The sequence below is a fragment of the Hypanus sabinus genome, chromosome 16, assembly GCF_030144855.1.
Source record: "Hypanus sabinus isolate sHypSab1 chromosome 16, sHypSab1.hap1, whole genome shotgun sequence".
NCBI lineage: Eukaryota > Metazoa > Chordata > Chondrichthyes > Myliobatiformes > Dasyatidae > Hypanus > Hypanus sabinus.
In genome coordinates, this window is record NC_082721.1 from 62,843,348 (window position 1) to 62,859,475 (window position 16,128).

General features: G+C 44.5%; 1 protein-coding gene and 1 long non-coding RNA gene across 8 annotated transcripts in view; one reads left to right on the forward strand and one right to left on the reverse strand.

Moving 5' to 3' along the window:
- Nucleotides 1–16,128, forward strand: part of LOC132406370 (uncharacterized) — a 147,363-nt gene that overhangs the window by 18,851 nt on the left and 112,384 nt on the right. The gene's annotated exons all lie outside the window — the stretch shown is intronic.
- Nucleotides 1–16,128, reverse strand: part of smarca4a (SWI/SNF related, matrix associated, actin dependent regulator of chromatin, subfamily a, member 4a) — a 216,958-nt gene that overhangs the window by 5,333 nt on the left and 195,497 nt on the right. For 6 of the 7 annotated variants that reach the window (XM_059991941.1, XM_059991937.1, XM_059991938.1 and 3 more), the window contains 5 exons: nt 13,182–13,259; nt 9,836–10,054; nt 8,767–9,020; nt 3,658–3,766; nt 2,519–2,620 (listed from right to left, as the gene is read on the reverse strand). In XM_059991941.1, the coding sequence (XP_059847924.1) occupies nt 2,519–2,620; nt 3,658–3,766; nt 8,767–9,020; nt 9,836–10,054; nt 13,182–13,259 (762 nt within the window). The remainder of the gene's footprint in view (nt 1–2,518; nt 2,621–3,657; nt 3,767–8,766; nt 9,021–9,835; nt 10,055–13,181; nt 13,260–16,128) is intronic. The other variant, XM_059991940.1, reaches the window with a different exon arrangement.

Consider the following 16,128-nt stretch of genomic DNA (forward strand, 5'->3'; position numbering starts at 1 on the left):
AGAACTCCACTGATGAAGTCCAAAACTATGAATGTCTTGTTGACCACTTTTTCAATCTGAAAGTCAAATAAGAGTTTTTTGAAAGTGGAAGAAAAACACCTGTAGATGCTGGAAAAAACAGGCAGGTGCTCAGGTCAGTCAGTGTCTGTGGAAAGGGAAGTGATTCAGGTCAATAATCGGAGTTCTAGAGTTAGAAAATACTAGGATTATTCTGCAAATGGGAGGTCTTTAAAAAAGCATTGATCAGGTTTAAGAAGAAAGCTGGGCTAAGTTGTACAAGATTTGTAGAGGTGGTGAACAACAGTACATCATTATCAAGGATGTTACTGGGACTAGAGGCCTTGAGTTATAAGGAAGGACTGGAAAATCTGAGACTCCTTATCCCGAAGCAGAGGAGGCTGAGGGATGATCATATAGAGGATTATGAAATCATGAGGGTCATAAATAAGGTCACAATATTTTTCCGATAGTCACAGTCTCCAAGGGTAGAGGAGTCTAAATTAGAGATTATAGCTTTAAGGTGAAAGGGTGAAAACTTAGAGACCTGAGTGACAGAAGGCAGAAGGTGGTTAGTATATGGAATGAGCTGCCAGAGGAAGCTATAGAGGAAGGTATAATTACAACATTTTAAAGGCATTTATGCAGGTTTGTAGAAAGGTTTAAAGCAGGGGTTCCCAACCTTCTTTATGCCATAGACCCCTATCATTAACCGAGGGGTCCGTGGATCGTATGTTGGGAACCCCTGGTTTAAAGGATGAGCCAAATGCGGGTAAATGGGACAAGCTCAGCTGGACAGCTTGAGTAGTCCTTCATTCCACACTGTATAAATCTATGTTCACATGAATTAAGTAGTTTTATTTTTCTTCACTGCCTGTTATCATTTAGATATAATTCATGTTTTGTGTGTTGTCTGAACCTACATGCCTGGGATGCTGCTGCAAACAAGTTTTTTGTACCGTAGCTCATCGTACTTGTGCACATGACAGTAAACTGAACGTGATCCTGGGGAAGCAGGCTAGCATACAGAATGGGGCAAAGCAAGCTCAAATCACTGAACAACCTTTTTATAAGCTGGATTAAAGAAACTAAACTAGTAAATTCCTGGTAAGTCTCAGCTGCAATACTGTTTCCAATTTTTGCAACCACACTTTTGGAAAGATTTCAAGGTTGTGGAGATGCTGGAGTAGTTCTTGATAGGAGGTCAGTACAGAGTTAAAACCTGAATTGACCCAAGCTCTAGTATGACAAATTATTCTGCAAGCCAACCTAATCAAAGCTATGAGTGCGCCTCCATTCAGCTGCTGGATTTACATGCAGGTATCTTGCCACTTGAATCCTCAGTCCATTTTAAGCATGATGCAATACATCATCTACACATCATGGGCAAATCCCTCCCCACCAACGAGTGTACCTACAGGAGGTGCTGCCTCAAGAAGGCAACATCCACCTGGGCCAGGGCTTCTTCTCACATCTATCTCCAGACAAGAGGCACAGAAGCCTGAAGTCCCACACCACTAGCTTTAAGAACAGCCACTTCCCTTCAACCAGCTGGCAAAACCCTAATCACTACAGCTTAGCAGCACAATGACCACTTAGCAGTAAAACAGAATTTACTTTATTCTGTTCTAATTGTATTTTTTCTTTTAAAAATTGTGTTTGTGCTTTTCTTGTGAATGTTCTCTATTTGATGCTCTGTGCCTGTGATGCTGCTGCAGGTAAGTTTTCATTGTACCTGTGCAGATGATAATAAACTTGACTTTGGCTTTGAAGAGTTCGTTCATTTATAAAAAGCCAGTGGCTACCAAGCCAGCTTGGACTGATCCATCCTGAAGATCAGAAGTTATTTTCAAAGCCAAGCTGATTTGAATATGATGCATGCAGTATTACGTGCCCAGGAGGGGCGTGGAGTAGAGAAGGTTAAGGAGTGATTAGAGGTGTTTAAAATCATGAGGGGGTTTGATAGGATGGGGGGAGGGGGTACATTCACCAGAATTTGAAGGGATCTGGCAGCAAAGCTAATTATGAAAAGCCCATTATTACACAGTGAGTTGTCACGATCTGAATTCAATGTCTGTAAGAGACGATGAAGTAAATTTTATAGGAAAATTTGATATGTAAATGAAAGGAAAATATATGTAAGGCGATCGGTAAAGAGGCAGAAGTAAAATTAATTCACCAAATTCATAGAATCTATGAACACTACCTCACTTTTTGCACTACTCATTTAAAAAAAATATTTCTTTGTGTAACGTAATAATCTTTTACGTATTTTACAATAATGCTGCTGCAAAACAACAAATTTCATGAATAATTTAGTGATAATAAACCTGTTTCTGAGCTGGAAAGGTAAATGGAGGAGAAGGGCTTGGAGAGCTACAGGCCAAACATGGGCAGCAGGGAGGATGATGTAGTCAGCATGGAACAGTTGGGCCGAAGGGCCTGTATCATGGTGTAATACTCTGTGATGGTACAGGCACAATGGGCCAAATAGCCTTTCTGTAGCCTCTCTGTTACCTACCAGTGAACCCTCCAGGTTGTACGTCTGTGCGTTCTGACACAGCAGCATCACATCTCTTTCCAGGTCATTGAGGCTGCGATACTTGTGGTTACGGATCCGCTCCTACTGAGAGAAAGGCAGCAGTCAGTTCATTCTCAGCCTGTTCTGCAAATATCAACCACCCTTCCAGAGAAGGGCAGTGACTTGCCATCACCCTGCACCCCATGCTGTAAGCACCATATGGTTTGATCACTGGTTCTCTGAAGCGCATAGGGCTACTCAGCATGAGCAAAGTGTTCCGACTGTGCTGAAAGGAAGGAAGAGCAGCCTGGACCAGTGCTTTTCCACATCTCATCGCCCAAGCGTCAAGGAACACTCAATGTAGCAGGAGATGACTCTTTAGGTTGGGCCATGGACAGATGTGGGACAACAAGTGCCCAGTATGCAGGACAGGGAAAGGAAAATCTAATCCTATAAGTGGGTTGGAGATTAGAGATTAGCTTTATTTCTCACACGTATATCAAAACACACAGTAAAATAGACTGTTTTGCATCAATGACCAACACGTCTGAGGAAGTGCTGGGGGCAGGTGTTGTCATGCTACCAGCACCAACAGCATGCCCACAATTTACTAACCTGTAGGTCTTTGGAATGTGGGAGGGACCTGGAGTACCTAGAGAAAATCCATACAAACTCCTTACAGGTAGTGGTGATACTGAACCTGAGCCACTGGCACTGTGAAGCATTATACTAGCATGAAACATACCAAGTGGGGGCTGCACATGTATGAAATATACCAATAAACATCAGTACTGTGCCAAATATCATGAACCTCGGGATTCTATTGGACTGTCCCATAGATGAATAGATTGGGGCATGGCGTATTTGCCTGAAGAATATGCCAATGGGTAGGAACACGTACTGCACTGGATTACGTGCTTTCGACATATACCATTAGCGTGAGGCTGCGTACAAATTTCATGAGCTGGACAGAGACTAATTCTGTGTCACTTCACAAGTAGCAGTGCCAGACACTCCAGCACCTGACAGTTTGGGAAACGCTGGCACGTGTGGCACATTCAGAGGCTGAGGTGGCGGGCTGAAACCCTCAGGCTTTGCACACATTCGGAAAGGCAGGCATGAGCTGGCCCGGCACGTACCTTGATCTTCCGGAAGTCAACCGGCTTGCGGATCAGCTCGTAATACTCGGGAAGCTCCTTGCGAGATGGAAGTTGGATAAAAACTTCACTGAGCTGTCGGCCAGTACTACTTTAAGAAAGAATAAAGAAGTGTCAATTATTAGCTACTTGCTGCACAGAAGAAGACAGATAAAAAGATCTGGTGTCTGCTGGCTCTGCTTTAATTATAGTGGCTGAACAGTGCAGTCCCACCTGCAGTACAACAGTAGGATTCAGACCTATTTTGCTGTCTACACTGATTACAGTGTAATTCAGGGTTCGTCTTTAACAGGGTACAGCAGAGCTGAGAATCATTAAATACTACACCATAAAAAAGAGGCCGTTAAGTCCTTCATAGCTCTTTGCCCTTGCAACCCAGCCTTCTCCATTTTTGAGTATTTATCCATTTTGCTTTTAAAACCTGCCACCAGATCTACGTGTCCACCGTTAAGCACATTTACAAGGGATGCTGCCACAAGAAAGCAGCAGCCATCATTAACTCTGACTGTAGAGGCCATGCTGTCACCTTGTTACTATCATCGGGAAGGAGGTACAGGAGCTTTAGGTCCCAGACCACCAGGTTCAGGAACACTTAGCACTCTCAACCATCAGGCTCTTGAACCAGCTTGGATAACTTCACTCACCAGAATGCCAAACTCATTCCACAACCTGTGGGCTCGCTTTCAAGGACTCTTCAAATCACATCCTCAGTATTATTTATTTACTTATTTTACTTGCACAGATTGTCTTCTTTGCACATCGGATGCTTGTCAGTCTTTGTACCTTTCTACCTATTCCATCTAACTGACAATCTAATGCTTCCCTCCTGCACAGCCCTTCATTTCTCTATCACTCACATGCCTGTTTAAGAGTCTCTTAAATATCTGTAATGTACCTGCCACTACCACCACTGCCTGTGGAAAAAAAAAGCTATAATTTTCTCCAATCACCTTAAAATTATGTCCCCTCATATTAGCTATTACTGCCTTAGGAAAAAAGCCTGTGCATTTGAATTATGCCTCTTATCATCTTGTACACCTATATCAAATCACCTACTGATATCGGCTGCTGTCCGTGTGGAGTCTGCACGTTCTTCCAGTAACCACATGGTTCCTGCTGCTCCAAGTGCTCCAGTTTTCCAAAGATGTACAGGCTGATAGGATAACTAGCCACTGTAAATTCCCCTAGTGTGTATGCGAGTGTCAAAATCTGAATGAAATTACAGGAATGTTGGTAGAATATAACGGTATATTATCGTAATCAGTGGGTCAAAGGGCCTGTTTCCATCCTCTTATGACACTATAGAAACCTCCATGATCAAACATTCTCCTAGACAAGTACCTGGACATTGCACTGATGTTATGCTGTATTTATTGTGTCATATAAGTCATGTATAATTTATGTTAATTTAAATTTATGTCTATTTATATTTAATTATGTATACATACAGTACTTTGATAACAAATGTACTTTGAACTTGAGGTTTGTGATGTCTGTGATACACTGTGCTGCTGCAAAGAGCCAATTGTCATAGTGTTTGTACCCTGTGGAAACCTACGACAATGAACTTGAACTTGAGACATTTATAAGGTTGTTGCCAGCACTTGAGGACCTGTGTTTTAAGGAAAGGTTAAGTCAGGACTTTATTCCCTAGAGTGGAGCAGAGAATGACCGAGATTTGGTAGAGATATACAAAATTTGATTTTTTTGTGGAAATGGAACCTGCTCTCAGCAGCATCTGGTGCATCATGGGAGATGGAAAATTGTAAGTAGCGCGCTGGCTGTTGGCTGTGTGGCCAGAGACCTGAGTTCTTTGGGCACAGAGCTCAGAAAAAGTAATGCAACAGACCTTTAACACCATAAATCAGTGAGTTGTTTGTTATGTCTTCCCTCTCACTGTGAAAAGGGGAGGGAGGGAGGGAAAGAGAGAGGGAGAGGGAGGGAGAGAGAGAGGGAGAGGGAGAGGGAGGGAGAGAGAGAGGGAGAGGGAGGGAGAGAGAGAGAGAGAGAGAGAGAGAGAGAGGGAGAGAGAGGGAGAGAGAGAGAGGGGGAGAGAGAGAGAGAGAGAGAGAGAGAGAGAGAGAGACTGTGGTATGGCGAATTACTGGGTGAATGAGTAGTCTTTGGGATGCTGTAAGTCTGTGTCTTTATTGATGCTTTGCTGCACACTTGAGTGCTCAGCAGGGGTGCTGATGCTTTTTTGCTGGTGGAAGAAGGAAGCTGGTGGGGGGCTTTGGGGTTCTAACATTTAACTGTTATTCATTCTTTGGGGCACTCCTCTGTTTTTGTTGATGTTTGTGAAGAAAAAGAATTTCAGGATGTATATTGTATACATTTCTCTGACATTAAATGTACCTATTGAATTGTGAGGGGTATAGATATGGTAAATACAAGCAGGTTTCTTTCCTCTGAGGTTGGGTGAGACTAGAACTAGAGGTCATGAGTTAAGGGTGAAGGGTGAAATGTTTTAAGGGGAACCTGGGGAGGAGATCTTCTTCAATCAGAGAGTGGTGAGAGTGTGAAATGAGCTGCCTGCAGAAGTGGTGGATTTGGATCTGATTAACATTTAAGAGAAACTTCGATAGGTACATGGATGGGAGGAATACTGAGAGCCATGGTCCAGGTGTAGGTCGATAGGACTAGGCAGATTAATAGACTGGTATAGACTAGATGGGTCAAAGAGCCTGTTTCTGTTTTATAGCGTTCTACGATTCTGTGAGATCTAGTGTGATCAAAAGGGCATGCTTGGTGTTTGCCAGAGAGCTGGACAGACACCCTCCCAATGGCGTAGAAACAACATCTTCCACTGACTAGCTTAACATAGGCCAGTCGGCTACTGATCTTCTTATCAAACCTCTCAAACCTCAGTGAAAGCAATGCTAATCCTCTCAATAACCAACCGTGTGATTATCCTAACTCACTCCATCTACAAGTTTGCAGATGACACCATTGTGGTGGGCTACATCTCAAATAATGACAAATCAGAATACAGGAAAGGGATAGAGATCTTACTGACACAGAGACGTAACAATAACCTTTCCCTCAATGTCAGTAAAACAAAAGAGCTGATCAGTGACTTTGGGAAGGGGAGTGGTGCACATGCTCCTGTCTATGTTAAACACGTTGTGGTCTGAGAGGGTTGAGAGTTTTAACCTCCTAGGTGTGAACATCACCAATATCCTATCATGATCCAACCACGTTGATGTCACGGCTATGAAAACTCATCAATGTCTCTACTTCCCCAGAAGGCTGAAGAAATTTGGCATGTCCCTGTCAACTCTTAGCAATCTTTCTTGGTACACCACAGAAAACATTCAGTCTGGATGTATAGCGGCTTGGTATGGCAACTGCTCTACCCAAGACTGCAGAGAGTTGTGGGCACAGCTCAGCACAGCACAGGAACCAGCATCCTTGCCATGGATTCTCTCTAAACTGTTGACTGCCTCAGTAAAGCAAACAGCCCTACCCCCTGGACATTCTCTCTTATCCCCTCTCCTTTCAGGCAGAAGATACAGAAGCCTGAAAGTACCAGCCACAAAAACAGTTTCTATCTCACTGCAATCAGACTCCTGAATGGAACTCTTATACAATAAGATGGACTATTAGCTTCATAATCTACCTTGATATGATCTTGCACTTCATCGTTTCCCTGAACTGTTCTCTTAAGGTAGCTTTTACACTTTATTCTGCAGTGTTATTGTTTTACTGTATTTGACCTCAATGCACTGTGTAATGACTTGGTCTGTTTAAAGAGAAGTCAGGAGAAGCTTTGCACTGTATCTTGGCACATGTGACAATAACAAACCACTTAACCAATAAACCCCATGTCTCAATCACCAACTCCCTGGAGGCTCTCTGCATAATCACCCACCCATCTGCCCCCAACTTTCTGTGACCCTGCCACTACCAAGCCCCTGCTCTCTGCAGAATTGGAATTGGAATTAGTTTATTATTGTCACATGTACCAAACTACAGTGAAAAGCTTGTCTGGCATATTGTTCATGCGGATGGACTAATTACACGTGGCAGTAGGTATGGTACAGCAAGAACAGCAATATAGTGGATGTAGTGTAACACTGTACAGCACCAGCGATTGGGGTTCAATTCCCGCCAGTGTCTGCAAGGAGTTTATACCTTCTCCCGTGGTTACATAACTTTCTTTCAGGTGCTCCAGTTTCCTCCCACGTCCCAAAGATGTATGTAGGTTAGGGTTAGTAAGTTCTGGGCATGCTATGATGGTGTTGGAAGCATGGCAACACTTGCAAGCTGTGCTGGTCAATGGTGCAAACACCACATTTCACTGTCTGTTTCGATGTACATGTGACAAATAAAGCTAATCTTTAAAGGTAGTACAATGCAGAGTAAAGTGTGACAGTTACAGAGTAAGTGCAGTGCAGGTAGACAATAATAAGGTGGTCAATGGCTTATCTTATTGTACTAGGGAACCGTTCAATATTCTGCCCGAAGGGAGGGGGGAGATGAAAAAATGCCCAGAGGGGGTTAGGTCTTCGATTGTGCTGGTCTTACTGAGGCAGTAGGTGGAAAGAGTCCATGGAGGGTAAGCAGGTATCTGTGATCTTCTCAGCTGTGTCCACAAAGCTCTGCGATTTCTTGAGGTCACCGGCACAGCAGTTGCTATTCGATGCCATCCAGATAGGATGCCTTCTATAGTTCATTGATAAAAATTGGTGGGGGGGGTGGGTCAAAGGGGATGTGCCAAGTTTCTTTAGCCTCCTGAGGAAGTAGAGGCGTTGGTAAACTTTCTTGGATGTGACATCATCATGGTTGGACCAAGACACACGATTGGTAATGTTCACACCAGAAACTTGAAGCTTTCAATCTTCTGAACCTTAACACAGTTGCTGTAGACAGGAGTGCATGCACCATCCCTATCGCTCAAGTCAATGGCCAGCTCTGAGGGAAAATTGTTGTCACGATACCATGTCACTAAGCTTTCTTGCTGTGTTCTAGCTACTGTTATTGAGTAACTGAACCAACCCCTGGCTCTACCATTGCCCAACCACTTGCTGCCAACCTCTGTCTCCATCCCATCACCTGCTGCCTGATGGTCCAGGATTCCCCGTCACTAACCTGTCCTTGTATTTGATGACGGCATCCACAGCCTTCTTCATTTTTTTGGTGAGGTTTGGTGGGTTTGGTGACAGTTTCTCGGCCGGCGGCCGTCCTCGCTTCTTCTTCTTCTTGTCATCGTCGTCCTTGTCCCGGCTGCTGCGTGTGCTGGTGGTCGCCATGACTACCGGAGGGTCCACGTCCCGCTTCCGTTTGCGGGCTTTTTTCTGGCGCACCTCCTCTTCGATCTCCTCCAGGTTGCCCTCTTCTATGGCCTGTTGGGAGAGAAAAAGACCACAATGAAACCCATCCTCCACTGGACCTTATTCAGCCAGTGGAGGCAAGAAAAGAGAGAGAGTGTCTGACTTGTGTGTGTTCGTGTCTGTTACTTTCTGTATAGATGTATAGTTCTGTGCCTTTCTGTACATGTCTGTCTTTTGTGTGTGTGTGTGTGTGTGTGTGAGTGAGTGTGGTGTGGCTTTGTGTGTAAGTGTCTGTGTGCGCGTGTGAGTGTGTGTGTGTGTGTGTGTGTGTGTGTGTGTGTGTGAGTGAGTGAGTGTGTGTGTGGCTTTGTGTGTGTGTAAGTGTCTGTGCGTGCGTGTGAGTGTGTGTGTGTGTGGCTTTTTGTGTGTGTGAGTGTGTGTGTGTGAGCGCGTGTGTGTATGTGTGTGTGTGGCTTTCTGTGTGCATGTGTCTTTTTGACCTTCTATAAGTCTGTCTTCCGTGGGTTTTTGAATATGAATGTGACTTTGTTCTCTATTTGCATGTGTGTGCCTTTCCTGGATGTGCCTGTGTCTGTGGCTTTGTTCTGTGTGTCATTATGTCTGTCTTTGACCTTCTTTGTGTCTTTCTTTAGTGTGAGTACTCCTATCTCCCTGTCCATGTCGCTCTGTATCAGACCCACAGCTGTGGCATTCTTCCACAGGTACGGTTGACACCTCACAGTCTGACTCAGCTGGTTTCTCTCGGTATGGCAATATCCTCACCCCACGCAGGCTCTCCCTCAGGTGGGGTGCATGCTTGGCCTGTGTTGTACATGTGTACACGGGCCTGATGATCAGGCTGCATTCCCACGCACTCACACTCCTACCTTGAGCCACTGTTTCTCGGTTAAAGAGTCGCTGTAGTCCACCTCCTTGCGCTGACGCGATCCTCGCCCGAACATCTTCTCCTCCTCCTCTTCACACGTCAGCCTCTCCACCTCAGCGTCGTCTTTCAGGATCCAGTTCGGAAGCTCATCTTCCTCCATTAGCCGTGGCTTTCGCTTCGGGTTCCTGGCCTCTTCCCGGCGACGGTCAAGGTCCATCCGCTGAGGGGCAGAGAATGAGGAGAGTGAGAGTGTGAGAGACAGAAGAGAGAGAGGGGAGAGGGAGAGAGAGGGGGGAGAGGGGAGAGAGAGTGTGAGAGAAAGAGAATGGCAGCACATACCGTCTTAGAAAAGGGACACAAAACTATTCACAATACTCCATATGCAGTCTGACCAATGTCTTATAAAGCCTCACCATGACATCTTTTTAAAGCAGAGACAAAGAACTGGCAATGGAATTGATTTATTACTGTCACGTACCAAGGTACAGTGCATAGCTTTTCATGCATACTGGTCCCATAGAACAGATCCATAACAGTGTGCGGTGAGGTACAGCAAGGTAGAACAGTACAGTCAGCCCTCCTGATTGGTTCCCGGATTGGTTCCGGGACTCCCCGCGGATGCTCAAGTCCCTTATATAAAATGGGATAGTACTTGCATATAACCGTCACAGATCCTTCCATATACTTTAAATAATCTCTAGATTACTTATAATCCCTAATACAATGTAAATGCTATGTAAATAGTTGTAATACTGTAATGTTTGGGGAATAATGACAAGAAAAAAAACATCTGTACATGTTCAGTACAGACGCAACCATCGTAGCTCTTCTGGGAACGCTGATGCTGCCTTGGCATCAGCCGAACCCGATTCTCCCGTGATCTTTAAGTTCTTGAGGCTGTAGCACTTTACATAGCTAGCCAGCCATCCCTTACTAGCCTTAAACTCCTTCGTCTCGCTCACAACACAAGTAGCGAATGAACACAATGCGAGGTGAATAACGCTCAACTTCTGGGTTTACCCGATCCGCCATTGGTTGAATCCGCGCATGCGGAACCCGTGGATAAGGAGGGCCGACTGTATAATGGATTCCGGTTACTTGGTCCATTAATTAATCGGGGCAGCCACTTACTTGGGGCAACTCTTAAAGAACAAAAACTAATCAAGAACATAGCTGGAATTCCCTTTGTTTATTTGGGACATTATGCTGCTTGGGAGAGGAGACTGCTGCTGAACAGTTTCTAACTAGTGTCAGTCATGTGAACTTGTGTGGCCATTAGACACAACGCTCTGCTTAGAGTAAACAGTTTTAAAATAGCATCAGTTGTGTTTGTTTGTGTTAAAAAGCTGGGATTTTTGTCACTAATAGTTTCTGAGAAATAAGAAGTGAGACAAATTGCTTTGCTCATGGTGGTTTCAAGCATTGGAGATACCAGAAATGGCCAAAAGTGAAAATGAAACGATTTCACTATTTCAACAAGTTATGAACTATAAGAATTTGAAGGTATCAGTAGTCAACTTGAATGTTACATTGAAGATGAAGACTTGGAGACTTGGATGCAATTGTCGAAAACATTGGTTGAAGGCAGTCCATTCTCCGCACTAGGCACTTGTGCTAATTTTGTTCATTTGCAATTGAAAGAACATGGCAGTGTGTTGGTAGTCTGTTGTATCCAACGATGACAGTGAAACCTGTGTAGGAGAGTTCTTACAGTGGAAAAGCCATTGCACAGGGACAGTTCTACTCGCTCAGCTTCAGAAGTCTAATTCCATTGGTACAAGTAGTTGTCACAAACTGGGGAATTTCTTGGTTATAGTGGATAACCCATGATTTCTATCTTATCATACTTTTTGCTCTACAGGAAGTGTTGCAGAACTGCCTTCTTGGCTGTTGGTTTTCACTATTGGTCTCATCTGCTGGAGCTGGAGCCAAATTCACATGCCAGGACAGGCATGTCCCCATCTCACTGGGGTATGAGGCTCACTGGCTACCTTCACCTGCTTTAGCCGGCCTGTCGGAGCGGTGTACCGGGGTGTGGCCGCTGTCGCATGCAAACAGCTACTTGGAGTCACAGGTGACAGCTGAGTGTACAGTGGGGACCAAAGGTGAGTGAGCTGCCCCAGAAAGGGCAGGACAATCTCCTTCACCAGAGGTGCAGCCCCACCTTGGACATCCCTTACATGGCATCGTATACTGGATGAATTCCTCCATCGATAACCACAGTTTTATAGTACTGTAGTAGCTGTTTGGTAGTGCTCTAATCTATCCTGTAATTCATTTAATACATGATTTGTTACTCAGTAAAATGGAAGTTTGTCTTCTTTAGTACCATTTTAACTACTTCCATGAAACCTTGAATAATTGGGGCAGTTGCTAAACTGGGCGAGAATGTATTGGCCCGGATGTGTCCCAATTAACCGGAATCCACTTTGATAGAAAGCAGAATAAAGTGTACAGCTACAGAGAAAGTGCAGTTCAGGTAAGCTACAGGATGCAAGGTAGTCCAACTCACCATACTAGGGAACTATTCAATAGTCTTGTAGCAGTAGGGTAGGAGCTGCCCTTGCGCCTGCTAAGAAGATCAGTGCGGATGCATTTTTAAGTTCATGATGTGGCTGGCTCCGTCCAGCTTCAGACATGTAGCACAGGAGGTGTATTATCATGCAGTATCTCTAATAACCGCCCCTCTAGGTCAACAAGCCTGCATTGCCCAATAACACCCATGTGACCTCGTACATCTTTGGAATGTGGGAGGAAACCAGAGCGCCCAGATGAAACCCGCGCAGTCACACAGAGAGTATACAGACTCCTTACAGACAGTGCTGGATGTTTTGCTGTCACTGTAATAGTGTTACGCTAACGTGAGATAGTGAAGAGGAGACCATGGGGGGATTTGAATTTAAGGATAAGGATTTTATATCAAATCTTTATTTGTCAAATGTACATCAAAACATACAGTGAAATGCGCCGTTTATGTCAAATCAAATCAGAGAGGATCGCGCCTGGTGCCAGTGTCAACGTGCTTCTGGTGCCAACATAGCTTGCCCACAACTCACTACTCTAACCCATGCATCTTGGAACGTGGAAGGAAACTGAAGCACCGGAGGAAACCCACACAGCCACGAGGGAGAACAGACAAACTGCCTACAGACAGTGGCAGGAATTGAACCCCAGCGTTCCAATTGCTGGTGCTGTAAAGTGATGCTTTTGTGCTGCCCCTAATGAGGCATAAGGCTTCATAACCAATGGAAGTTAGCACCGTTTCAGTAGAGAGGAGGGGAAAAGGATAACAGCACAAAAGATTAGGAGCCCCTACCCTACCCTGGTGTGTACCCAACAGTTCTCACCATGAAGAGATCAAATTCCTCTTCGTGTCTGGCTATCATCTGGTTCACCGTCTCATCATCAGGAACCTCGTCTTCCTCCTGCAAGAGAACAGGTTCAAGGTTAAAAGCATGACAACAGCAGGAGGGCTGAGGGCAGTGACACACAGCATCCAAGCTCTCCACAATCGAAATGCTCTCAGCTTCCCCTGCTCTTTAGGTGGTGGTGAGGTAATTTTTCCGTACTGTACTTGAAGGTGCCCAAGTTGTGAGCTCAAAGCCCTGGACCCCACTGTGACCTCCCAGACTAGGACTGGCCACTGATGGGAGGCTTGGTGAGGAAGGAATGAGCCCTTTCCAGACGTGGTAGGCAAGGAACGGAACTGTCCATCTACAAGTACGCACAGCACGGCCTTTGGGAGTGGAGTGTACTTGGACACAGAAAAGGAAATCAGGCTACATTTACAACCGCCTTGGCACATTACTAACTATGTGTTTCTTCTGTTGCTATAAATGGGTAATTATGACAGTAACCAAGTTAACAGACCAGCTTGGCAGGCCACAGGATGGTTCCAAGTGCCTTGTGCCTATTTTCTGGGCAGCAGAGGGTGTGGCATTAGCTAGTGTCTCATCACGGAGACGAGGACAACACAATTAGAATCAGAATTAGGTTTACTATCACCGATATATGCTGTGAAATGTGTTGTTTTGTGGCATCAGTACAGCGCAAGACATAGAAAATGACTATAAAATAAGAAATAAACAGTGTGAATGGTGAACAACAAGGTCGTGTTCGTGGACTGTTCAGAAATCTGATGATGGAGGGGAAGAAGCAGTTTTGATTCATTGAGTTTGGGTTTTCAGGCTTTCTGAGGGTGCTGATGTGAAGAAGGCAGGTCCCGAAAGGTGAGTCACGAATCTGGGGCCCAATCTCTCAACCACCTGGTCAATGAGGTGCCTGCATTTACCCACCTGTCTTTCCAATGCTTCAAAAATTTTACAGGTTCGAAGTACATCTATTACCAAAGTATGTAGTTTATGTCACCATACTTCAGATTAATTTTCTTGTAGGCATTTACAGGGGAATAATGTAGTTTATGAAGAACTACGCTGTCTCAGAGAGATTCTAATCTGGACCACACACAGGACACTGCAGATTAAAACAAAACGAAGACAAACTGCCACTCCCCACAGAGCGATCATTCAGACGTGGAAAACAGCAGCAAGGACCCATGCAAAATAGATGTTTAGTAAACTGCAGCCATGACCCTGACAACAAACTGAAATCACAAGGCTGGTTTCCAGCTCTCATTTCCAGCCAAACCTTGCATTAAACCCACAGTCCAAAGACGTACTGGGTAGGTAAATTGGTCATTGAAAATGATCTCATGATTAGGTTAGAGTGAAACCGGGGTTGTCAGCTGCTGCTGGGGTGGTGTGGCTCCAAGGGCCACTAGTGCCTATCCTGCACAGCACTTCGAAACAAAAAATAAATAAAAGTCAGCTTTGCCAACAACACAGTGATCACTAGATTGATACTGTCAACCATTTCTGGGAAGGTGCTTAACGTTACAAGGAGATCCTCACATGGGGCTCTAGCTAATACTTAACCAAGCAGCCTTTTTACATACAGTTTATTATGATTCTTCAGTACACGAGTGTAAAGGAGAATGAAATGATTGTTACTCCAGACCTAATGCAGCTTAAAAATACAACAAATGCAAAAATACAATAAATATAAACATAAAAGCAATCCTATATAACACCATGTACAAGTTTGAGTATAGCTGTTTAGGCACAAGATTAGCTCATATACATAAACTGACTGCATGTACTGTACATAAAGTGACATTAGGTACAGCAGTATCATGAAGGGAGCATGGCCCAGATGGTGGGGGCCACTTTCTTGTGTTTCTTTTCATCCCTGTAATCATGTAAGCCGTGGGACATATGGCATTTTGTCGCAGAAGTGAAAGGAATCTCATTAACAAGGAATCAAAGGAACAAAACCATTGCTGTATTAAGCAGCACACACACACACAAAATACTGGAGGATCTCAGCAAGTCAGGCAGCATCGATGGAGGGGAATGAACAGTTGACATTTGGGATCAAGACCCTTCATTAGGACTGTATTGGTATTTTTTTTTGTAGGCTCTACAATTTTTCCTGTTGAGGTGTGGATGAGGCTGGACAGAGGGGGTCAGCTCACTGAGTCTGGAGCTGGCGGGGGGGGGGGGGAGGGGGTTGAGGTTGATCATACAGTATGGCCAAGTGAAATAGGAATTGATACGAAAGGAGAGGGGAGTAACGAATTAAAAGTATTATATATGAATGCATGAAGTATAAGGAATAAAGGAGATGAGCTTGAGGCTCAGTTGGAAATTGGCAAGTACGATGTTGTGGGAATAACTGAGACATGGCTTCAAGCAGACAGGGCCTAGGAAATGAATATTCAAGGATATACATCTTATTGAAAGGACAGACTGACTGGCAGAGGGGGTTGGGTGGCTCTGTTGGTGAGGAATGATATTCAGTTCCTTGTGAGGGGGGACATAGAATCAGGGGATGTAGAGTCAGTATGAATAGAACTGAGAAATTCTAAGGGTAGAAAGACCCTAATGGGAGTTATCTACAGGCCCCCAAACAGCAGTCTGGATGTAGGGTGTAAGTTGAATGAAGAGTCGCAATGTCGCAAAGGTAATGATACAGTTGTCATGGGGGATTTCAACATGCAGGTAGACTGGGAGAATCAGAATGGTACTGCACCCCAAGAAAGGGAGTTTGCGGAGTGCCTCCGAGATGGATTGTTAGAACAGCTTGTACTGGAGCCTACCATGGAGAAGGCAATTCTAGATTTAATGTTGTACAATGAACCAGATTTGATCATGGACCTGGAGGTAAAGGAACCATTAGGAGGTAGTGACCATAATATGATATGTTTTAACCGACAATCTGAGAAGAAGGGAAAAT